Here is a 25800-nt window from a genome sequence, read left to right on the forward strand (position 1 = left end):
GGCAGGTAGCGGGGCCAGTTTCTCAGCTGTGTAGGGAGCTCAGTCCTGGAGCAGGAGGGGGCCATCAAGGAGAGTGTGCGGGGCGAGGGGAAGGGCGGCAGGCTGGGGGTTGACATAACACCTTAAAGTGATTACAAGATTTCCGAGAAGCCTGGTTTCTTTAACTGTTTCACAGGGATAATTCCATGTATCTCATAAGCTTACTATGAAGATTAAATGAAATCATATATAGAGAAAGTTTCTATAACTACACCCAGGTCAGGTAATAATATGATGAACGTATAAAGATTTTGTTCTGCACTTAAAATCTTAGAACCTGAATTCAAGAAATATTTGATGGATATCTACTTGCCTCTTCCCCCCGCAAAAAGAATTACTAGAACAGGGTAATTATTTTTAAGGAAATAAAATTTGTACCTGGAACTGTCAGGGACTGAGAAGTGGGTGGATACAAGAATCATGGTCTAGTTGGAAGTATTTCCATTAGCTACAGCTGTTAGAGCCCCTTCAGCTCTTCAAATCTGCTAAAGCTGGAGAGGTTTACGAAGCCTAGGGGTCCAGGAAACTGGCCCATTTCATTCGCATGTCTAATTGATGAATTTAAGTACTGAATTGAACTCTTTTCGTGAACTCTGGCTGTGGAAGTTAGAAGTTTGAGTGGCCAGGTGGGTCATACTTTTCAGCATCTCGGTCATGAATTAATAATGACTTACTGCCGAAGTTACTCAGATTTTGTAGCGGTCCTATGGAATTTGGCGTCAGCATAAAACCACAGAGCAGAGAAGTTGTACTTCTCCCTTGTCTAATATCTACCTTTTCCCCCTGCTTCTACTTAAGATAAGTGCATTATTCTTTTTACCTCATTTAGGTAGCCTGCTATTTACTGCTTTTGTCATCAAAAGACTCTTGGCCTCTAAAGTCCCTTGAATTTGTTTCTATTCTATGACTTTCCTGGTGTTCCTGATGCTTAAAGAAACACTGATGTACTTGATATAATAGGTTCAGGCATTTGCCGTATTTTCCAATAAACATTCTACCTTAGCAGTATAACAGTAGTAATTAACCCTGTTAGAGTTATTTATACAGCTAGTAAATAACTACCTGGCACTTCAGTGTTTTAACTCTAAATCATGTGTTTTTCTGTATTGTACATAGACTTAAAAGAGTTATTCTAGGGGTTTAGAAGGGTGTTTACAGAAAGAAAAAGTTAGGTTGTTATTAGAAACATTTTTCTTTAAACCCACAAGAAGGGAGGGCAACCCCCATAAGTCAAAAAGTCTACACATCCCTCTCAGAGGGAAGTCTGTGCCTAATCAGGAATCGCTAAACTGACTTTGAGAGGTATTTAGCCCCTGTCCAGTCCACTTATCTCAGTAGGTTAAACATGATATTAATGAGTCCATGAATATAGCAAAAGTCTGTTTCCTGGTCCCTCAGCCCTTCCCCAAGTCTGGCCAACCAGGCCATAAAGCGGTGGGACTTTGTTCTCAGGCAGTCTGAATGAGATAGTGGTTGATCTCAGAGCATTACTGAAAAAAAAAAGAAAAACTCAGAGTCCTTTTGCACTGATGGTGGCATAATGGCATTGTTTTTATTATGAACATTAAATGAGCTAGTGAATGCGAACCCCTAGCAAAGTGCCTGGAATGCTCCATGAATAGTACTTTTCCTTGACTTCCTTACCTCAGGCTATATATTCTGAATTTGCTATGGAAGGGAAGGTGTAGAGTCAGCAAATTTTGAAATTTGAGAAGGAAGCTGGAGTGAGGGCTTTTGGCTCAAAAGCAAAGCCATTGGCCTTCCTTCTTTATAACCATGACATTCTTCTTAAGTTCTGAAGTGGTGATGGTGAACTAAAATAGCAGTGAGCAACAGATTAGATAACTGACATTTCTCTCATGCTGATTTGATAGTGTAAACTACCATTATTGTAAGGGTCTGAAGCCATACCAGCTGCCCTCATCGCTGCCCCTTAGTTGCTGCTTAAGCCTGTCCTGTCCTGGAGCCCAATCTTGACCCACTCCACCCATCCTACCTCCCCTTTTTTTTTTTTTAACTCTTAGTGTTCTATAGCTGGTGGAAGAGATTGTACCACCTTTTGAAAAACAGTGCTGGGTTCCATTTGCCAGAAATGAGAAGCAATGTCCTTGTTAAATATTCATTGTTTCAGGCCCTGGTAAAATGCACTTTAGCTTTGTGCTCTTAGCATGGGGATGTGGCAGCAGCACTTAGTGTGACTCTGCTTGCCCACCTCATTGTCTCTCAGTGAGGCAGCAAGAGAAAGGAGCTCATTTTAATGTACAGTAAACCCAGTGGAGCTTAAAGCTCGAAGGATCTAGAAATCACTTTAACTTCCAAGTGAAATTATTTGCCTGGCAGCTCTCAGTGGAATGACCTATTTTCACCATCAGACTCTTATTTTCTTTTCACCATGTGTTCTATAATTGTTGGATATCCTGTGTGAATCTCTGGAGTATAATAGATTAAAAATAAAAATAAATACAGCTCTTGAGAGGCTTGCCTTAGTCTTATACCCTTTATTGTTCCCCAAAAGTTCTTCTCTTCCCAGAGCCAGAGGGATAAGAATATGGGTTGGTTACCCACTCTTAGCTGTTAGAAAGCAAAAGAGATTTGGTGCTTGGCAGGAAATGGAGTGGCAGCATCTGGGAGAATGATGATGCCCCTAAAACCTAGTTTCAGATTTGACCTCTTGTCCTTTCAACCAAAATCAAATAAAGTGTTAAGTAGGGATTTTTTTTTTTTACATTTTTCAGGATCTTTGGAAGCTCCCCAAGTTATTTTCGCCAGATCCAAACTCTTGCCCACACAATCTGGAGCCTTTGCTACAGGTATAGGACAGAGAAAACCAAAGTCGGTGAAGTCAGGGCCAATTTAAGGTAACAGTAGGAATAAGACCGTATTTTATATTATAACTTGCTGACTTTATGGCACAGCAAGACTCAGTAGCTGTCAGGAGAAGTGGTAGTTTTTCAAAATGACAAGGAAATTGGGATTTTATAAAACCAAAGCTCAGGACTCCAAAACTGTGGGTCAAAGTTTAACTATAGCTATCTTGCTTCTGTAATGGCCTACCAGTAGGTGGCGCTGTGGCAGTAATAAATTTCCTTACTATTATAGAGGCTTTTGTTTAATATAAGGACATCAAGGCCCATCAAAGAAAGACACTAAAGCCGTAATTGAGTTATCACAGGTAAAGTGTAACGGAATAAACTGGAAAGCACAATATTTAAAGGCCAAATTGCAATAATCTCTAAAGAGAATGAATATTAATAAAGAAGGCTTTTAGACTAATGTTGGGTAGTTTGTGAACTGGACTTTCAGGTAATGGAAAACAGAAAGGGAATAATTTTTTTCTTTTTAATTTTTGTTGAAGTTGATTAATTATGCTTTTTTCCTGAATTATTTAAGATAAACATATGCCATAATTAGCAGCAAAACAGACAATAAACTCCATACTACCACCCATCCCCCCCCCCCAAAAAAAAAAGCCTTCTGCACCTAAAGACTGGCCTCACTTGATCTTGTGAGCCTGTATCCACATTTCATCAGCACTGTCCTCAATATTTTGTTCCCAGCTGTGGCCTTCAAAACTTCCAGAAAATTCTATGACACCACATAGTTTTGATGACTCCTTTCCTCTTTGCTCTACCCTACACACTAAAGCATTAATGGCACACCTGCTATGAGTTTAATACTCTTCTTACCTCTAGGGGAATATTTATAAACTTATTTGAGAAGCATTATTCATCAAAATACCCCAGGAGAGCAAAGGAGAGAGGAAAATTATTTACCCACCACAGGACTCATTTACATTGGATCGGAGAGCTTCAAATATCTTTACCCAGCCCATCTAAACTCTTTCCAAAAAGGAATGAGAAGAGAGAAGGGAACACGAAATCCATGGCTTGGTCATCTACCAAAATGTACCAGACAAACTGAAAACAACCAGAGTTCTATCGATAATACTTCGCCAGCGGCCCTTTAATTCTGATACTGAGCAGCCTATTCAATGATGAACAACTAATAAAATATAGAAAACTAAAGCGAGGAGGTCAATATTTCCTTCAGGAGACTGGCAGCCAGAAGAATGAAAGTGACATCAAGCTCCAAACCAAACCAGTGGCCTGCCAAGAAGTACTAATGTCCATCCGTTTCCAGAACTATGAGACTTGGACCTGCCACAATTGTAATATCACTTTCCTTGAACCTATTTCATTAGTATCCCTTACAATCCACCCAGAACACTACATAGAAAAATGGGACCGTCAGTAAAGAAGCCTTGGTAAAGAGCCCATCCCTCAACACTTAAATCTGTGTCACAAACACAGCCCCACCGAGCCTGAGCTGTACATAAGCTAGGGATGAGTGATGCTGGACTTTGTAATTAGCTGAGGGGGCAAGACCACATGCCAACTACTGTACTCGGCAGACAGAGTGGGTCAGAGGGCCTCAGAAGTCCAGCCTCCTGCCATGCAGCGTAACTGCTGGGAGGCCCCAGAGGCAGGCCCACCAGCCTGGCAGATGGCAGTGGGCTGCCTCCACTTGAGCAAGGGAATTAGGTGCTTTACAAAGAAAGGAGGCAAAACCCCAGAGTCCGCAGCCCATCACCTGGGTGCATGCTTTCTTCCTGTGCTAAATGCATGGTAAATGCAGAGGTTCTTTCAACCACAGTTACAAGTGAATGTCATCACCAGCTGTAACAAGTCCTAAACCTCTTTATATATGGGTTTAGGGAGACAGTCAGGTTAGATTAGAGGATTTCGAAGTGTATTTGTATAGCACGTTATATAAGACTGAGAAAACATTAGTTGTCCTTACAAAGAAAAGAGGGAGCAGCGCTGAAGGATATTGGGGACTAAAGCCTGTCTAAGACCCCTAAGAAGCTGCGCCTGGCAAATGTCATATTTAAATACATATATTGTTTTGTATCTTCTTAGATCCTATATTGTCTGTTTGGCATCTGTTCATCACAGGGCCAGTTATATTTTCTGTATTTATGCTTTGGCGTTTGGGGGCCTTACAGACCCAGGCAGAGACTGCCCTCCCCAGGGCTAGCTAATTCCTAAAGACAGTAACATCTGGCCCTGGAGCATGCCTTTCATATGCAGACCAACCAATCCCAAGTTTATGTCCCCAACCACCTCCTTATCTAACTGGCGCTGGCAAGCCAAAGTTCCCTTGCCCTAAATCACTCAGGGCCAGGTACCAGGCGACTAGAGGCCTATAGCCCAAAGCCTTCCAGAATTATTCAAATTAGCCAATCCTAAACTGTTTACCCTGAGTGCCATGCAGTGCCCCCTCTCTGGGTCCTGTGAGAAAATCAACTTCTTCCTGCCAAGCCTCGTTCTCATCTCCTATGGCCACGTTGACTTTGCCATACCATACCCAACATGTATATTCTTAGCACAAACATCCATGGGAGGAATACCTTTAATTTGCAATACAAGAAATCAGGAAAAAATCTGAATCAATTAGGTTTGTATCGCCCAGTTCTAAGCAACTGGTCATAGTATTTCCTTCATTATAGGTTGTATCACACTAGCGATGTTTTAACAGTGTGTGTTTTACTAGCCTCAACCTGGCTGCAGCCACACAAGAAGGATGTAGATCTCTCTAAATGGCAAAATTGCCTGGCTGCCAGCCATTGAAATTTCATGCTTTCCTGTCCTGAGGCCTCTTTCATTTAGTAACTGTTTCTGCATTCAGAAACAAAACTCAAGTATAGCTGAACAACCTGGTTGGAAGTGGGGGAGGAAACAATCTGGCTTTCAGTTTGGGGAGAAGTAGGGGGGTACTTCCAAGAACCCACCCAAAGGTGGTTCATTTGCCTTAAAGAAAACCAGGGAACTCTATTTCTGAAATGGATTAAGAAATGGACTACTGAGAATGATAACATCTGAAAATTGATATTGTCTCTTGCTGAGCTGGCAAAGTCCCAAGAGAGGAGTGATGATTCTTCAGTTGTTAACAATTACTACTTTGTTGTAAAGAGACAAGGGAAGTGCGGTGGCCCCTTTCTCAAATTACATTTCTATTACAGAAGCATACACACCTTCTGGAAAAAATTCCTGGCACCCTGGATTGTTAGAGTTGTGCCTACCACTGCATCTTGTGCTGTCCTGTGTCATATTCATTTGCTTTGGGTGGAAAAAGATCCTGTTTATTCATGTAGTCCTGAGCTGGGCAAGTAACCAGCATAACATTGCCTTACTCCGTGAATCTTTACTTACGATTACAAGTTATCATTCTAAAATCTGTGGTTATTCAGCCATGAACCCACACATTTTGCTGCTAGTTTCAATGAGATGCTTGTTATAGGCACATACCTTTGCTTCGCCATCCTTATATCCTCAGGACATAATTGCTCCTAAAAGTTCTAAAGAAAGAAAACAACATGCTAAGCCATGCCTGTCTTTGGAAAACGAGTTTTGCGCATGGAAATATTTACAACTCTGCTTGCCTGATCTGTAGAATTTGAACTGGGCCCCAAAGAGCGTAGGTGTGTAACTGGAGGGCGTGGAGAAAGATGACTTGAAGTATATTGCTCTGTTGGCATGATTTGCTTTGATATTTAGCCTTTATTCTCTCAGATTATGATTTTAAAGCAAAAGACTCAGGTTCTCTTAAGTCCTCAGAATGAAGAGCATCACTATTAAAAGAGTAGTCTCTCACACTTCTTTGTTCTCATCTTTCAGACACGTGAGTATTTCCATCGAGGGCTTCCATAGATATGAGGGAGCCCTCTTCTCTTGACACCTAAATCCAGGTTAACTAGTTATCTGATACTAGAGAGGAACAGTTTGAATGTGCGGGATGTCTCGTAGGATACATCAGTAAAACAGAGCATGTATCTCCATTATAAAATGGAGATATAATGAGGAAGCCTGCTGGTTGTAAGATGATGAAAAGAAAAGAAAGTCAGCTGGTTAGAAGTCGCTGTGCTCGTGTTGTTTGTTTGTTTGTTGTTAGATAGAGGAATCATTCATTTTTATGTCTATTGCACCGAAAAGTGACTTTAAGGTTTTTTCCCTCTTCTCTTCTCTTCTAATTCGCTCCCTAGGGAAATTAAGACAAGCGACAGGCCCAAATGAAGATATTTTGGAATTCGACAAAAGTTTTTTTTTTAACTTATTATAGCCGAGCTGCAAAATTTGTTAGCTCATGAATTGTTCATAGTTATTAATCAGATATTGGAATTTGGAATTTTTAAAACTGCAACTCTGTTTTAGAAATATGACTCCTCTGAGGCCTTCTATTTTATACTTATTCTCCTTTCTACTATTCTCAAATATAAATCACTGTTATGCGTGTGTAATATTCTTACTCTCCTCTTTTCATGCAGAGAATTCGAGTTGTCCAAAATAGCCTTTATTATCAAGAAGAGTGATACCCTCAGTTTAGCTCTGTTAGGAAAGTTATTGTACATGAACACAAAGAAGAAACAGTCTCAAGAACCAGACCTCAGGAAAACCCGCAGCCTTGCTTGGGCTAATTAGTAGCTCTAGTGGCTAAACAGCAAGTCTCTTAGTTGCTCCTGGCGACCAGGTCATCTGTTGTCTCCAGCAGCTGGCTTTTGTTGTTCTCCAGGTTAGCAGCTCTTCCATACTCATGACTAGACCTCTCTCTGTGTGTGATTATTTCTCTCTCCACTTTTTGCATTCAGTCTTCAAAAGACAGACTCAGAATACTTTGCAGTCTTTCATCCAGCAAAGTGCCACTGGTGTGCAGAGCTAAAGGAAGGTGACTTCTGCCTTGCGGACATGCCAGCCTGCTGCTAGTAGCATGATGATGCGATACAAAACTGCTGACTTATGCATTTCTGGCAATTTTCTTTAGGTAGAATTGTAGCTAGGGCAGGTACAGCATACTTTTCATCTCTAGCATAAAGTCTTAAAATATAAAACCACATGCAACAAAATAATGAAACATAAAGGGAGAATCAGGGCCAAAAAACAAGATATTTCAAATTTTTCAAATGTAAAGCCAAATAAAATTACCATAATGGAATTTAAATTTGGTTTTGAGTCTCCTAACAAAAAGGACAAAAAGAGAAACATGATGAATCAGAGTACATGTTCTTGTTTTCAAAAAGGAAGAAAAAATTCTGGAAGAAAATTGAACTTTTTTCTAGCTCTTATTCTAAAAGAAGTAGTTTATGTACTTGATATAGAGGACACTGAATGAAGTAATAGGCTAATGTAACAATGTGTTTCACAGGGCTCTTTGTGTGATCTACGTAAAGGCAAAACATTACAGTGCAAGTCAATGAAGACCGTATTGTGAGGGACAAAACTAATGTAGTCTAAGGCTCTTTGTGATCCAACATAATCCAAGGGAATGATATTAACTATTTAGAAGGCTGGATGGATTGCATGTGTCTTAGACAATCCTAAATGTAACTTCTCTCAGTTGGCTGCTTAACCAGCCCTGGATCCCAGGCCCACTTCTCCCTAGCAACGAAGGCACCTGGAGAGGTAGTCTGTTGCCTGGGCACATTGTCTCCACATGCAAATTGAGGAAGAAGAGGGAAATGGATGTTGAGAAACATCCGTTTCTGTCACAACACGTTTTCTTCCCAGAGTCTCCTCTCCTATTGGATAGAGTTCATCAACTTTCTGCAGCCCCTCTCCACCAGCTTCTTGACTACTGCAAATAGAAATGCCATTTCTTGACCCTGGTTTGCCCCAGACCTAGTTCTTAGTACGTGGGGATGGGGCGCCTCTTAGCTAGAGGTTTCAGGAACACATGAGAGTCCCCATCTTCCTGGAAGAAAGGTCATTATAAGTGAAGAAGATGGAAACAATGAGCCGTAGAGAAAAAAAGAACCCTACAAGTGTGTTTATTAATTAAAATGATAAATTTTCTCTAAGTATAATGTATGCTATACCACATTCATTTACATGAATTATTTGCTATTTGCTCCTGATTATCCTGTAGCAGAATAATTATGTATACTCAAATTATTGAAATCAATTTTGTTGTAGGTTTAATTTTATTACAATACTAAATTCTATTCACGTATGTTGTCTTCCTAAGATTTTGCTCACAGTACAGCTGCTTTAAAAACTGAGAGAGGTTATTAATGACTCCTTTTTCCTTTAAAGAAAAGCTTCCTTGTACTCAGGTCTTTGCTGAGATTCTTTAAAAAGAATAGGACTGGAGCCTGGTAGTAATGAGTCAGAGAATTTTTAACAGGATTTAAAAGTGACAATGAATACAAAGCTAAAGTAATCAGAAAGTGTGGTATAGGATAGATCCATGAGATATAATTGAGAGTCCAGAAATAAATCCATTCATCTGTGGCCAGTTGCTTTTCAACAAAGGTGCCATGACTAGTCAGGAAAGAGTAGTCTTTTCAGTTTATAATCAAAGAGACTGGTGGTGCCGGAACAGTGTGTTATCCACATGCAAAAGAATGAAGTTGGACACCCCTACCTCACACTTTACACAAAAATTAACTTAAGATTGATAAAAGATCTAAATGTAAGGGCTGAAAATATAAAATTCCTAGAAGAAAACATAGGAGTAAATCTTTATGTCCTTGAATTAGGCAATGATTTCTAGATAGGACACCAAAAAGCATAAGTAGCAACAAAAATTAAATAGGATGGACTTCATCAAAATTTTTTAAATTCTGTGCTTCAAAAGGCACCATCAAGAAAGTGAAAAGACAGCCCGTAGAATGGAAGAAAATACTTGCAAGTCATGTATCTGGCAAGGAATTTATATCCAAACTATGCATAGATCTCTTACAGCTCAGCGTTAAAAAGACAGAAAACCCAATTTAAAAATGAGCAAAGGGTTTGAATAGCTATTCTCCAAAGAAGCTATTCAAATGACCAATAAGCATCTGAAAAGATGTATCATTAGGCATTAGGGAAGTGTCAAAAACCATAGTGGGATGCCTCGTAACACCCACTAGATGGCTGTAATCAAAAGACAGGTAATAACAAGTGTCGGTGAGGATGTGAGAAATTGGAATTCTAGTGCAGTGGGAATGTAAAATGATGCAATTGATTTGGAAAATGATTTTGACAGTTTTGAAAACAGTTAAACATAGAGTTACCATTTGACCCAGCAATTATACTCCTAAATACATAGCCAGGAAAAATGAAAGCGTATATCTATGTGAAAGCTGTACATGAATGTTCATAGCAGCATTGCTCAATAGCCAAAGTGGAAGCAGCCTAAATCTCTATCAGATGATGAATGAACAAAAGATGATATATACGTACAGTGGAATATTATTCAGCCACAAAAAGGAATTAAGTATTGATATGTTACAACATGGACGAACCTGGAAAATGGAATGCTGAGTAAAGCCAGTCACAAAAGACCACACATTGTATGATTCTGTTTTGTGAAATGTGTAGAATAGGCAAATCCATACAGACAGTAGATTAGCGCTGCCCGGGGCCAGGGTGGGAGGAGAGGGGATGGGGAGCGACTGTTACTAGGCATAGGGTTTCTTTTTGGGGTAATGAAAATGTTCTAAAACTAGATTGTGGTGACTGTTACATAACTCGATGATAGACTAAAGACCACTGATAGTAAAATGGGTGAATTTTATTAGTATATGAAATACATCTCAAACCTTAAAAAGTTAATAGTTGATATCTTGAAAAAGTAAAAAAACTAAACAGAAAGCCTCAATGCAAGCAGTCAAATTGTATTTATTTCTTAGATAGCCAGATTCTTTAATGTACTTATTTAGTGCCTCCTGTTTATTAATTCAACAAATACCTGACTGCCTCCTTTGTGCTAGGTGTGCTGTAAGGTCCTAGGTAGAGAGATGCCTGGGCCCAGCTTTGCTTTTAGTTTTTCTACACTTTCAAGTAAGGTGGTGTGCCTGGAGGACAGCAGCTGTCCCTGGGCCCGGCCTCACTTGCTTTTATCCCATCTGGAAAGGTGTCGGGCTCCAGGGTATTTCTGTTGCTTTAGTCAGCACAGAGCAAGGAGGGCCTTGACTATAGTTTCAGAGCCTTAAGCTTCACCTCGTGCTCCAAATCCAAGACAGAGCAGCTGAGAATGGGGCTAGCTGTGCCACCAATTGCTTCTCTCCCATTGTTAATCCCTTTAATTCTGCCGTCCACGAGGACCCCTCCCTTCACGCTGTCCTTTTGCCCACTTGTGATGTGATTGAACAAGTGGTTTGGGCTTTGAAAGGTGATTCTTAGAGACACCTCAAGTGACCCAGTCCCTGGCTTGCCAGGATGCTCTTGATGTTCATTACCGTGGAGCAGCAGAGATCTTCTCTGGGCTAATTACCCTTTCCAGTCAAGCCTGGCCTGAAAAGGAGGTAACTGCTACTGACTGCCCCTGCAATCCTGGCCTAGCTGCCAGGGTCATTAGGGAGAGCAGCATTTCATTGCTAAGTGCAGACAGTGAGAAACCGCTAGTCCTTTTTGGCTCTTATGGAAGAGTTCATGCTGACACTTGAGTTATTCAATCACTTTGAAAAATAGCGCAGCTGGCTTTGTGATGATATATATGTTGTGTAATGTATTTCTGCTTTGCTCTGTCGTTACCTGGTCAGGATGTTATAGTTTATTTAAAAATTCATCCTTCTCTTTCACAAACCCTAGATTTTATCACCTGTCCCCTCAAAAGAATGAGTCACTTTTCAGTCTTTAGGTACTCTTTTCCAAGAGCCCTAGAATTAAACTAATTCTGATTTCTCCCTCTCCCCAGATTGGTGAATTTATCAGTGCCCTAAGATGTTCATTACATTTACAAAAGAACTTCCTAATGGCAAGGGGGGTGTTGAAATGCAGCAGGGCATTGGCAGGTAACAGGGCGTGTTAGGCCTTAACCTGCCGTTACTGTCATGCGTGCCTCTCTGGCCACCACTCCCAGGCTCCTGGTGCTTGCAGAGCCCTAGGAAAGCCTCTTCTCTTCTCCTCAGCTCTCCCCTCATTGCTGTGGGAAGAGGAGTAGCAGGAAATGGAATCTGCCCCGGTCATGGGATTTTTGAAAGAAACAAAGCATGATCTGACGAAGAGCAGGTTAATCCTGCTATTTCATTTCCCTTTTAGAAAGGGTGGGGGCAGGATTGTGATATGAAGTATTTGGTTTCACATCTGTTCCAGGAATGATCCTCGGCATAAGTCCATTTTTCTTTTAAGCATCCTCAAGCATCCCAGGGAGCTTCTCCTCCTGACACCCTCCCCACCCCCACAGTTGATTTCATGGCCACAGAGCAGCTGACAGACTCCCAGAAAGATCATCTTGTCATTGCTGCAGGAGAAGGGAATCTCTAAGTCTTGGAAGTCAGGAATTCTGGGGATCAGTGCCATCAATTTTGTGCTCTACTCTCCATGAAAGGTTTAGATATAAAGGCAGTAGCATACCAGCAGGGTAGTATAATGAAAAAGAGGACCCACTCATCTCAACTTTACTACTGTTTATGTGATCTTGGGCAAGTCACCAAACCTCGATGGGCCCAGGGCCCCCATCTGTAAAATTAGGGCAGTGTTTCCCAAAGTGCATTCTGCAAAACACAAGTCTTCACAGTCAAGTAAGTTTGAGAAATGCTGATGACTCTATGCTATTTCTTAAAGAGTCATGTGTTAGAATTTTAAAGGCTCTGAGAAGTCTTTCAGTAAAGAAACTTGTTTTTAACCTAGCATTTCTCAAATTTATCTGATGTGGAACTTTTTCCTGTAATACTGATCAACATCTGGACACAACATCTGGAGAAATGAAGCTCAACTCCAAATGCTACAAATCAATATCTATCACACACAATGTTGACCAACTTTGAGTTAAAGCAACTTTAAACTTTCAGGTCTTATTCACGAGAAAAAAATAATTTATATGCGGCAAGGTGACTTCTAGTTTTAATACATGAGGGAAAAAAATGTGAAAGTAGGATAAGGCAAAGACAATATACTTTTAGAACCTTGAGAAAGTAGCAGTTCACCTAGTATAAAAATTGAGGATAAAATTAAGTTCTGACTAAGCTCAACCTTAGCCAGACAATCTTAACATCTTAAAGAGTATGGCTGATAATAAATCTCGTAAGGAATAAATAAGGATGTTTTGCTTAATCACTCAATTTAGAGATCTACCATCCGCATGGTTTAAATGTCAGTCTTTAATTATATTGAGTTGCCAGTAATGTTGACTTTGCCTTTTGTCACCTCTCTGGTGGCACCTTCTTAGTCTTTTTCATGAAGCTCTTTACCCTTTGCTCACCTGTGAATTTATTCTCTAGAATCCTGTCCTTGGTCCCCTCCCACAGTTTCAGCGGACTTCCATATTCGACAGTTCCAAACCTGTACCTCCAGCCAGGGCTGTCACGTATGGCTTCACAGATTGGTTGTGCACTGCCCAGTTCTGGAAGACCATATATATAAAACACGTACACGACATTCTTCTTTAGCCCAGACTTCTTTCTGGATCTGTATATGCCAGCCACCTCTAGACATCTCTCCTGATGTCTCATGGTCACCTCAAACCCAGCACATCCAAAACTGAGCTCATCGCCTTCTCGGACACACTTCTGTGGCCCTTCCCTACTCACCTTCATCAAAGGTGAAGCCAGAAACCTAAGAATCATTCTGCCTGCTCCTCTAACCTCACATATCCAATTGGTTTTCAATTAATATACTTTTCCCTTTAAATACCTCTCAGATTTTATGTCCAATCCCATTTATTTCCGCTGCCTTAATTCAGACACACCACTTTTTGTTCGAATTCCTCTAGTATTTTCCATTTGGATCTCTTCGCCCTTAGTCTCATCTGCTTTTTTCCTCTACACTCATCTTAAAGTGATCTTTAAAAATAATTAGAATTATGATACTTCCCCACCAGAAAGTCTTCAAAGCTCCCTTGAAAGCGCAAACTCCTAACCTGGGTAACCACAGCGCTTCCTGGTCTGCTCTCTCCTGACGCCATGTTTCCCACCACTCCTCCAATATCCCTTTAAATTCCAGTCGTTCTGAACCACTTGCCACACTATCTCAAACTTCCGTGCCATTGCACAAGATATTTCCCCTTCATAGAAATTCTACCTCACCTTGGCTAACTCCTGCCCATGCTCTCATTCCCAGCTCTTGTCATCTCTCCAAAAATCCTTTGCTGACCACAGGACCCACTTCCATCTCTTACCATCAACTTCTGTGGCACCCTTGGCCTCCTTCTGTAATAGGATTTGCTAAAATATATTATTTTATTTTATTTATTGGTCCTCAGATTATAAACTTCCAGCGGGATTAGTAATTATGTCATTCACTTCTGTATCACCAGTACTTTTCACAGTGCTGGGCATATAGTAGGTATTCAGCAAGTGAATGTTGGATAAAAGATCAAAACCTATTGCTATTACCAGATTTAACATAAACCAAATAAGTCTCTGGACAGTGGTAAGATCAACTATGCAGTGTTCATATCCTATAAATTACGGGTATTTTAATAACTATTTCTGTATTTCTTTTTGTCCCATGGAATTCTGAGAGGAAATAGAGAAACTCCATGCCGTTTCTGCAGTCAGCTTTTTCCTAGGGCTGTGTTTCTTCATTCACCCAGAAACCTATAAGGGGGAAAAAATAGACGTATAATATAATATGTATCTTTAATAAGCTTAAAGGTGTTTAATCCACTATTCATTGACTGTTAAGAAGATAAGATTTAAATACAAATCTTCCAGAACTGACTCCGTGGCAAACCAGGGTGTTCGTGCTCATACTTTATTAATAGACTGTTTTCAGAGTATAGTTGTTTACTTATCTCTACTTTTCATTCCAACACAGCTCCCATAGGGGAAAAAAGTGAAATAAAGTGTCGGTTAATTGAAAATTTCATTATTTTAAAAAATATTTTTACTCATAACTTCAAGGAAGAAAATGCAAATTGCAAATATATAAGGTGACATGGTACAGTAGAAAAAATCCTGAACTTGGATTCTGTGTACCATACCTGCCACTTAGTAACTGTGAGATCTTGAACAAGTTAATTAACTTCTCTGGGCTCAGTTTTGTCATCCATAAAATGGAAATATATTCATTTAGAAATATTTTTTGAATGCCCGCTGTGTTGGGTATTATGCTTAGGTTATTGTGAAAACTAGTTGAGATAAACTAGTAGAGATATTACATGTGAAAATGTTGATGATTTTTTTTTTTTTTTAATATCAAATGATGCTTAGAACCCTCTCGATCATCAGTCATCAAAGACTTCATTATTTTTTGGCAGAAAAGTACACTGATTCATTTGCATCAAGGCTTTAAACAAAAATTTGGCCTTAACCTCAATTTACAAAAAAAGCCAAGTAGCTATAGTATTCCTTGCCCAAGCATTCCAGTTAATTCAGGTTTTTCTTTATTGATACGTGAGGTTATTGGCTGCATTAGTTACCTATTGCCGCATAACAAATTTTAACCCAAAATTTATGACTGAAAATGACAAATATTTATTATTTCACAGTTTCTGTGGACCAGGCATCCTAGTTCAGCTGGGTGCCTCTGGCTCACAGTCTCTCATGAGGTTGTAGTCAGGCCGTCAGCTCAGAGCTATGGCCTCATCTGACGGTACAACTGAAGGATGTGCTTCCAGGCTCACTCACGTGGCTGCTGGCAGACTCAGGCCTCTGCAAAAGGCTGCCGTATGAACGAAGTATGCCTCCCCCTGTTTATATGTCCAAGTCTAACCCCCAGTCCCTTAGAATGTGACTATTTGGAGATAGGGCCTTTAAAAATGCTTAAGTTAAAAGAAAGCTGTTAGGGCGGGCCCTCATTCGGTCTGACTGGTGTCCTTATAAGAAGAGGAAATGTAGATATACAAAGAGACACTAGGGAACACTCACTCACAGAGAGGAAAGACCCTGTGAGTACACAAGGAGAAGGCGGCCAACTGCAAACCAAGGAGAGAGGCCTCAAAAGGAACCAAACCTGCCAGTACCTTGATCTTAGACATCTAGCCTCTTGAACTATGAGAAAATAAATGTCTGTTGTTTAAGCCACCCAGCCTGTAGTATTTGTTATGGCAGCCCTAGCAAACTGCTCTAGCTGCCTCCTCTGGGTAGCAGTACATGAGAGAATGAGAGAGAGAGAGAGCACCCAAGGCAGAAACCACAATCTTATTATAACTTAATCCTGAAAGTAATGTTCCATAGCTTTTGCTGTATTCTCTTTGTCAGAAGTAAATTCAGTCCATACTCAAGGGGCATGGATATCAGGAGACAGGAATCACAGAAGGCCATCTTAAAGACTGCTACCACTAGTTTAGTTTAGTTTTTAATAATGTAAAAATAAAACAAAATAGATGTACAAATTGACAATTTTTCCATGATAAAGTAGATTCAACTTCATCAAATATGTGGCCCCTCTGTCTGATATAATCAGTAGTTCACACTATCATTCTGTGAGCTAAGGTGGTTCTGATCTGGAAGATATAAATTTTTGACATTTAGGACAAGGTTATCTGGGCATGAGAAAGCATTTTATGAACTAGACTGAAGAGAAACAATACAATGAATCCTTCAGTTTGATCTAATGTAATGATTCTCAACCAGGGGTGAAAAAGGAGGGGAGTAACAAAAAAAAAAAAGCATAGTCAAACTATAATATAATTTTATGTATATAAAGTAAGAAGAACCCTACAACTTTCTTACAACAGACTAAAGAAAGTAAAACCGAACAAAGTCTTCTTGGCTGATGGAGCATGGGTCATAAAAGGTCGAGAAACTGCTGTAGTCATTCTTTTATTGTTAATAGACCAAAAGAGGGAAATAGAATAGTAGCTTAGAGGTGGGCATTCAGTGAACCATAATACCTAGAGAGGTGATATATTTTAGAAAATCCAGTGGAGAATAATAAAAATGATTAGTGAACTGCATGGACTAGTTTGGAAGATAAATATAAAGTAATAAACATTTTCAAGAGCCTTTTGAGAACTTAATAGGAAGAACTTTGCAAGAGAAGGATGGGCGATGGTTGAAACCAAGCTTTAGTTCAAAGGATCCAGAGGACATCTGCTTTGTGGTGATAGCGAGCTGACATCTGATTCCTCAGTCAGTACACTGAGTTTCCAATAGCTCTAGCCTCTAAAATTAGTAGCATTGTCAACTTGATTGCCTCATGTTAGTCCAACCATCAGAGTTCATGCGGCAAGGCTGTCATCATTCCCAACCAAAGTCAAACTTTTCATCAGCAACCCTCTTTCTGGTCTCTTAAATGAAGCTAATAATGAAATTAAACTCTACCTTTCAGAGCACTCTAAGAGCCATCACTTGTAATAATATCTCCAAATATTGAGCTCCAATAATTTGGCTCTTGCTCATTGGAACTCCCCCTTGGGTGGCCCTTTGTTTTAAGAGAGGAAGAAGCTGTTTCCTGTTATCTTCTGGTTGCACGATAACAAGATGACAGACTGATTCTAGGATCCTTTTCAGTTTTTCTTAGAAAAAGCTGTGGAACCAGAGAGTGAGACAGGAGGAGGATCTCACAAGATGACGCACACTGAAAAGGTGTCTTGGAATTTGAATAATATTTCTACGGATCACTTAAAGAGTTCTCCTGATGTAGATGTTTTGTTGGCATGGAACAATTTCTGTGATCTATAGCTAAATAAAATACTACACACATACACACACACACACACACACACCCATAATGAGTATGGAGTAGAAAATACTCTTAACTCTATACCCCTGTGTATTGTTTGAATTTTTATTTTAATTTGTGGACAGATTACTTTTTAAAAACACAAATAGAAACAGTTTTTAAAAGAGAGCCGTTGAAGAAATGAAATTTAAGTTACTATATGAAGCGTTTAAACTCATGCTCTATTCTCCCTATGTGGTGATTTGAGTTTTCCAGTTCTTCTTTTTGTCATTATAGTTTGAAAATCATGATTATAATAGCAACTATCCATTGAGCACCTGCTGTATCCCAGGTGGGTTTTTTTTTCATTTAATCGTCGCAACAGCCACGTGAGGAACGTTTCTTACTACCCCATTTCTTAGCTGAGACTTGTATATCCCTCCCTCTGGTACTTTTTAGAAAATAGAGAGGACGTGGTTCCAAGATTAATTTTCTACAAAATGCCTGACTAGCACTTTGCTTCAGCAAAGATCAGGGTGTCCTTCTGAGGGTACATTTGGTCAGTTGTGCCCTTGGGTTTTTTCCCACTGTTTTCTTTCTCTGGGCTTATTATTTTATTCGTTTTCAGAACTTCATCTTTCACCTTCATTCTAACGATTCTGACATCTGAGTGTCCGTTGGTGGAATCCAGAATACATTTAGTTGCAGTAACAAATCCCAACTCAGAACCTAAGAAAAAGGTTGCGTCTGTTGACTTACATGACTAAGAGAATTGGGATGGATCAGAAGTAAATGTGATTAGATCTTTCTCTCTCTCCATCTTTCTCTGCCTCATGTTCTTTCTCTCTACCTTGCTTCATCTCTTTATTTCTCTTTACAGCTTCATTAACCTCCCTCTTTCCTCCTTTGTATGGTTTCTTCCCTGTAGCAAGATCAGATGGAGGAGTGTAGTTTGAGGAGCTCCAGCCTTATTTTTTCCAGCTTGATGACCACAAAGTATAGAGAGCGTTTCTCTTTCTACATTAGTGTATATGAACCCCAAGGAAGGGCTGTGATTGGCTTGGCATGGATGACATTACACTTATTAAGGCAGTTGCCAACTTTCATGATCAAGAGAGTATGGGACTAACATTTATAATCTGGCTGTAATCACTGGATTAGAATAGAATAGGTAGGGGGCAGTTTCCCAAAAGAAGTAAAAGGAGCTGAAACCACAAGCAGATGGGAAGGGAAGCTAGGCAGACAAGAACAGCAGGTTTCCCTCACTTCCCACCTTAGCTTCTTAGCATCGGTGCACATTAAATAGGACAGTGCATGTGGTAAATACTTCATACAGTGTTTGGAGCAGAATAATGATAAATCAGTTCTACTACTATTGAATATCGTTTGTTTTTTTTTAATTGTGTCAAAATATACATAATACAAAATTTACCATTTTAGCTGTGTTTAAGTTTACAGTTCCGTAGATGAAGTAGGTTCACGTTGTTGGGCACCATCGCCACCATCCATCTCTAGAACTTTTCTTTTATCTTGCAAAAATGAAGCTCTGTACCCGTTAAACACTAACTCCACATTCTCCCTTCCCCACCTCCTGGCAACCACTGTTTTTACTTTCTGTCTATGAATTTGACTGTCTAGATACTGCATATAATTGGACTCATACAGTATTTGTCTTTTTGTGACTGGCTTGTTTCACTTAGCATAATGTCTTCAGGTTTCTTCCAAGTCGTAGCATGTCTTCGAATTTCCTTCCTATAAAGCTGAATAGTACTCCACTGAGAGAATTAGAGTACCCAGCATTGTGAATGAGTGGGACAGATAATACGGTTAATATTTTAAAAGTAACATTTGAGATACTCATACAGTATTTGTCTTTTTGTGACTGGCTTGTTTCACTTAGCATAATGTCTTCAGGTTTCTTCCAAGTCGTAGCATGTCTTCGAATTTCCTTCCTATAAAGCTGAATAGTACTCCACTGAGAGAATTAGAGTACCCAGCATTGTGAATGAGTGGGACAGATAATACGGTTAATATTTTAAAAGTAACATTTGACATGATGGCTGAACATTAAACCCAGAAAAGTCTTCTTAAAAGCCAGGGAGAAGTCAGAGCCAAATGTAGAGTTTAGCAGCCATCTTTATAGACCTACCTGTTAAAGCTATAAGTGGCTAAATTCTCTGAGGGAAAGAATAAAAAGAGCAGCAAAGTGTGGAGGAGAGAGAGGAGCCAGTGGAGAAGTCCAAGGAGGCAGCCTGAAGAGGCACCTGGAACATTTTTGAATCTCAGAAAGCCGCAGAGGAGAAATCAAGAGGGTGGGGATGATAGCTGATCTCGATGATATTTCTTAATTGCCTGTGAATAAGATTTTGTTAAGTTGAATCATTTTCATATGAACACTACCATGTTGAGTCCTTCGTAATTTTCAGAATGCTTTCCTATGGATTATCTTAGTTGGCCTTTATAACAGTCTAGTAAGGTACACAAGTAGTTATTCTCATATTATGAGAAAGAAACTGAAGCTCTGAGAGATCGTGATTTTCCTAAGGTTGCTGCTTGGTACCTCTCACTTTCCCAAGATAATCAGGCTGGAGGGAGCTGACAGCAGAGTAGTTAGCGGTACCCGAGCCAGAGTCGGCATGAGGTGTTGCCCTCCAGTGCCCAGGCAGCTTGTCATCCCCAGCACCCGCGCACTCAGTCAGCATCTCCTGGAAACGATATCTCAGGCCCCTCTCAGCTTCCTGAACTACTAGGGAGTTTGGTTGCCTAGACTCTAAAGCAGTGGGTTTTAAACTGTGGGCCGTGACCTAACAGTGGGTCATCAGATCAATTAGTGGATCACAGCCAGGCTCACGAGAGCCGGTGGTGCATGCCTCTTCCCAACTCTGCCTTCAGTAACTTCATGTTGGTTACTTGATCTCGGCTGTGGTGGAAATCAGCCAACAGCACAAAGTTGGGGCTTTTGTTTTTTTGTCTCACCGCAGAGAACCAGTTGTTACACATTCACTAGCATACCACTGATCATAGCCATCGTCTCTCTTCTCCCCGGCCTCCCTCAATGGAACAGTATGAAATAGAAAGAAAAATAGCAGGGTCCATCTATAATGAAAGTAAGAATTGTTTTATGAGACTTTTGTTTAAGTTATAAAGATATTTATGTGTGTTCATATAAGATGATTTTTCGCTATGAATTTGCAGTAAAAAAAAAAAGTTTAAAAGTAACTGGTCTAGGGTCCCTTCATTTACCTTCTTCAAAGAATTGAAAGTCTACTGTTCTCCTGACCTTTGGGCAAAGAACTGGTATCCAGTGCCCTTTTCGAATTAATGCTGCATCTATTCTAGAAAGAATGAGACTAAATTTTTTATCAGACAATAAATTATTGTTCTGGAATGGACAAAATCTCAATATATCAGTTCTTTTGAACTCAAAGCCATATAAAAATCTATTCTTAAACCCCACTAAAGATTTTTCTATAATGAGCATATATTTGTCCTGTATTCACAAAACAATAATCATTATTAAATTCCAAAGATGGGAAGGCCAGTAAAGAGCAGAAATCAAGTTTAAGCCCATAGCCTTGTGCTTATCTACCATTCTTTGTTACTAGAACTCTTTATAAAGAAATTAAATCCCTTTAAAAAGAAAGAAAAGAAACCTTTTTTGAAATAAATTATCTTCCTTTTAATGATTTAGTGATTTACAAATCCAGATTTTCTATATATATATATATATACACATATATAAACATTTATATAAATACGTCAGATATGCTTAAGTTGATTATGCTTCAAAACTAGACAGATGTAGATAGATCTTAGAGTTAGATCCCAAGAACTTTGATTTATATCAGCCTTGCAATTTTTAAACTTCCATAAAAGGGAAGTTATTAAGTATCCTTACACACACACACACACTCAAAGCCTCTGCAAACAGGTTAAATAGTCTGTCCTTGGGATATTAACTATCTAAATGTAGTTATAAAAAGAGATACTTCACGGAACAACATTTGAGATCCATTCACATAGATTTATAACTTTCTAGTCCATGATGCAACTTTATCATGCTGTTCTTACTGGTTTGTTGTGGTAAGAAAATGAACCAGAATAAGGGGAACATAGTTTTTATAGGCTTATAAGAGATATATTTCAGAAATGAGTTATGTATGTTTTTCTTCGAAGAATTAGGCTTATCGTATACATGACTTTAGTTCTTTGCAGTAAAATTCCTTAAAATAGCATTTTATTGAAACTATTCGACACTCATTTTTTGCAAGTAGAAAGTAAATCTCCCCCATAGACAGACACTTGAGTCCATGCTGGTTTTAGCGTGTAAGAGTTAAGCCAAGTGCCTATAATGTTCATTAGAAATGAAGAAGAAAGATTTCTGGGAGGGGACGAGAGCTCAGTGCTGCTGCTGTGGTTAGCCAGCTCCCTTCTCCCGTGTGGCCGCATTTCAGAGTGACTCAGGGGCTGCCTTGGCTCTGAACACAGACCCCTTGCAGCTGTGCCCGGCGCCTTTGTGTCACCCAGGCAGGGTTTCATGAAATGGATCTGATGCTCTTGTGCCTGTGTTGTTCATTCCTACATACTGGAGCTGTGCCCAGGAAGGTGAGGGGCCAGCAGGTTGGCCCTCATTCTCCAGCTGTCCCTTTCTCCTAATGTCACTCAGGATATAAATAAATTGATTCATTCATCCTCTTCCCTATCAAACCAAAACGTTGTGAGAAGACGCTACCGGGGCCACTCTGATCCATTGGAAAGACCTTAGGGGCAAATCCAACAAGGACCATTTATAAAGTCTTTGCATTTAGGCAATTTTAAAAATGAAAATTTTAATTTTATTACTCTTATTCACCTCAAACCTTGTAGGGGTAAAAATGACTCCATTTATATGCTCATATTGTTTGAGGTCTGGGCTTCTTCACTGGCCTAGAGGTCATGAATGCTCTGTGTCTTCTCCACTGCAAAAGCCACGAGTCATATGATCTCACTGAAACTCTACATCCCTTTCCTTCACACAGCTGGCAGGTGGTAGGAGCCTGGGCCGGAGGGTGGGTTGCTGCTCATCACACCAGGCCTTTCGCTGTTTGCAGGTCCATGGTTTGCACCGTTAGCTGGAAGTCTTTTGCTACCCATAGGGAACCCTGCTAATGCTCATTTCCCACATCAGTCAGTCAAATATTTACCCAGCAGCCCCCCTGTAAATATTTACATGGCAAAATGTTGGGAGCTCAGGTCACATGAAAATTTGTAAAATGTGGTCTCTGCACTTAAAATGGTGTAGTAGAGGAAATGAGTGATATGTGCAAGATAAAGTCCCTCATCCCCCCAAAAAGTGAAAGCAACAGTGATTTTTAGATAGTTAAGGAGAGTCTCTCCACCATTCCTTTCAGGGAGCTTAAGCCTCAGAGTGAGCCTGGAATGTGAATCTGCTGGTCCCGCAGTAGTTCTCCATTCCCAGGTGCCTCTTGTAGTGTATTTCACCTTGGCAAATGTCAATCACAATGTTTAAAAATATTTTTATTCACTGTGTTAAAGTAACACACGCCAGCCACTTTAACCTGGTGCTAATGGAAGGACAGCAGGCCAGGAGAAAAATCGGGTTTGTCGGACTCTGAGAGTTGCCAGACCAGTATAATGTATTTTACAGGTGCTTTAAGAGTTTTAAGAGTAATTCTCATGTTGTTTTATGTTTGTGTTGCTCGTTGACTTTAGAACTAACCTAATAAGATGTAACTTCGTTTATTTGATAAACTCCAAGTAAGTGTATAAATAGTATGATCCATAGACATTTGACCAAACAAAAAGAATTTCCAAGCCAAGACATCAACACAAAAAAGAAGATGAGTTAACTTCACTGACTGGTTTTTCAAAGACCTACAGAAAAAAAAGGCTGTCATCATGGCCATAGAAGTGGTTGGGGCGGTGGGGGCAGATTTATTGTCCTTGTGTGCCTTTCCTTCCCTCAGGACCCCAGCAATGGGTCACCTGGCAGGAGTGGCTATTGAAGCAGCTCTAGACCAGAATTGGCTATTGAAGCAGCTCTAGACCAGAATTATAGCAGTGAGTGAGGGCAATGGGCAAATCCCAAGGTGGAGAGGAAAGTCTAGTGAGAGACCCATCATATAAAGATGGGACCCCAAAGGGCTATATTCTCCATGTAAAGGTCGACCAGAAATAAACCCTCCCCTCCCACCTTACGTCCACTCCCTCAGAAACTGAAAGAAAATTACCTATTTGAATCTTGGTGCTAAGTGAGATATGGTGTAGGGTACTCTACTCTGATCACTTATTATTACCCTCATGTAAGCTTAGACATGAATTCATACTCCCTAGTTGCCCTGAAAAAACTTCAGATTGAGAATTTAGTTTAAGGTGGTCCTAAACTAATTAGTGATTCTAGGCACCTAATAGAATCAAATGCTTATTTTTTTCTGGAGGAATCCTCCTTCATCTCAAATTTCAAATAATTCCCATAGTTAAAGTTCTAAGAACTGTGAGGTAACAGTTTAAAATCAAAAACAAAAGGGAAAACAGACACACAAAAACAAAAAGGAAACATGGCACCACAAGCAAAAGCCAGCAAAAATGACACATAACCATATTAGACCTGCAAAGACTAAGGTATTGAAATTACCAGATATACAATAAAAATATATATATACATTTTCTCATACGTTTAGAGAAATTAAAGGAAGAAGTAAAAGTGTGAGTAAAACCAAGAGATTAAAATTATGACCAAGCAGATATGAAAAAGAACCAAGTAGTATTTGTCAAATTGGTAAAAAAAATAGTGCAATTGATGCTTAAAAATCAACAAATGGGCTTAACTGTAGATTAGACCCAGCTGAAGAGAGAATCAATAAGCTCGAAGATGTATTTAAAGAAATTATCTGGAATGCAACACAGAAAGAAAAAGCGGTGAAAAACCAAGTGAGAAGGCCTAATAGATATCTAATTAGAGTCCTGGAAAGAAAAAAATAGGACAGGGACAATATTTGAAGAGTTAAAAAATTCCAAAACTAATGAAAGATACACAAATTGCAGTGAATCACAAGAAATCCATACCTAGAGACACCATATTGAAACTGTACAATACTAAAGACAAAGATGTTAAAAGCAGCTGGAGTGAAAAGGTTTACTGAAGGACTGCCAGTTTGATTGACGGCATACTTCTCAGCAGCAATAGGGGAAACCAAAATACGGTGTAATGTTGCCATTGATGAAAGAAAATGATTACAAAGCAGAAATGTATTTTAAGCAAAAATATCTTCCAAGCATGAGGATCAAATCAAAACATTTTCCCTCAAAAAACCCTCAAAAAATGGTCACTAGTAAACCTTCACAAAAGGAAAGATTCTAAGGAACATATTTCCAATACAGGAAGGAGAGACCAGAAAAAGGTCTGAAATGCAAGAAGGAATTATGAGCAAAGAATGTGTAAAAATATGGGCAAATATAAACATAACGAATAAGATGATGATAATGTTCTTGTGAGATTAAAAAGGAAGGAAGGAAAGAATGAAAATATTCAACACCAGTGTCGTGTGAATCAAGGAGGAGGGTACGATCCTAGTTATTATAGTCTAACTTGATTTTATGAAAAGGTTAAAGATATTGATTAATTTCAGCTTTACGTAGTTAATATATACAAATGCAAAAATGAATAGAGTAACTAGTAAAAGAATAGAAATATAAAACTTCCAAAGTAGTAGAAATGAAATGAGAAAAAATAATAAATCCATAAGGAAAAGAAAACACAGAAAAGGTGGAACAAATAGCGCAACTTAAGACAGTAGAAATAAAAATATTAGTAATTACAAAAACGTGAGTGGATTGAACGTTCCAGTTAAAGTCAAAGACTGAATCAACGAATATTTACTGAGCATCTACTATGTGCTAAGCACTACTCTAGTACTAGGCACATCAATGAACAAAACAACAGCCCATAATCCCTAATAGGAGAGATAGATGACAAACCAAATAAGTAACAAAAATAATTTATTGGATAGTAGTGAGTGTTCTAGAGAAAATAAAGCCATGAAAGACGATAGAGAATGAGCAGAGTCACTATTCTAAGCAGGGGTAGTCAGGAAGAGTGGTATTTGAGTAAAGACCTAAATGAGATGAGGGAGTAAGCAAGTGGATATCTAGGGAAGAGAATTCCAGGCAGAGGCAGCAATGTGAGCACATGCCTTGAAGAGGGATCACAGCTGCTGTGTTTGGGAAATACAGACAG

At 39.4% G+C, this 25800-nt stretch overlaps 1 protein-coding gene across 13 annotated transcripts in view; it reads left to right on the plus strand.

The window, feature by feature from the left end:
* Nucleotides 1-25800, plus strand: part of TTLL5 (tubulin tyrosine ligase like 5) — a 225489-nt gene that overhangs the window by 193476 nt on the left and 6213 nt on the right. For 11 of the 13 annotated variants that reach the window (XM_025042041.1, XM_025042044.1, XM_025042047.1 and 8 more), the window contains one exon: nucleotides 2775-2897. The exons of 1 other annotated variant lie outside the window; for it this stretch is intronic. In XM_025042041.1, the coding sequence (XP_024897809.1) occupies nucleotides 2775-2896 (122 nt within the window). In that variant the 3' untranslated portion in view covers nucleotide 2897. The remainder of the gene's footprint in view (nucleotides 1-2774; nucleotides 2898-25800) is intronic. One more of the 13 variants, XM_015599721.2, reaches the window with a different exon arrangement.

This window comes from Pteropus alecto, unplaced genomic scaffold, assembly GCF_000325575.1.
Source record: "Pteropus alecto unplaced genomic scaffold, ASM32557v1 scaffold8, whole genome shotgun sequence".
Lineage (NCBI taxonomy): Eukaryota > Metazoa > Chordata > Mammalia > Chiroptera > Pteropodidae > Pteropus > Pteropus alecto.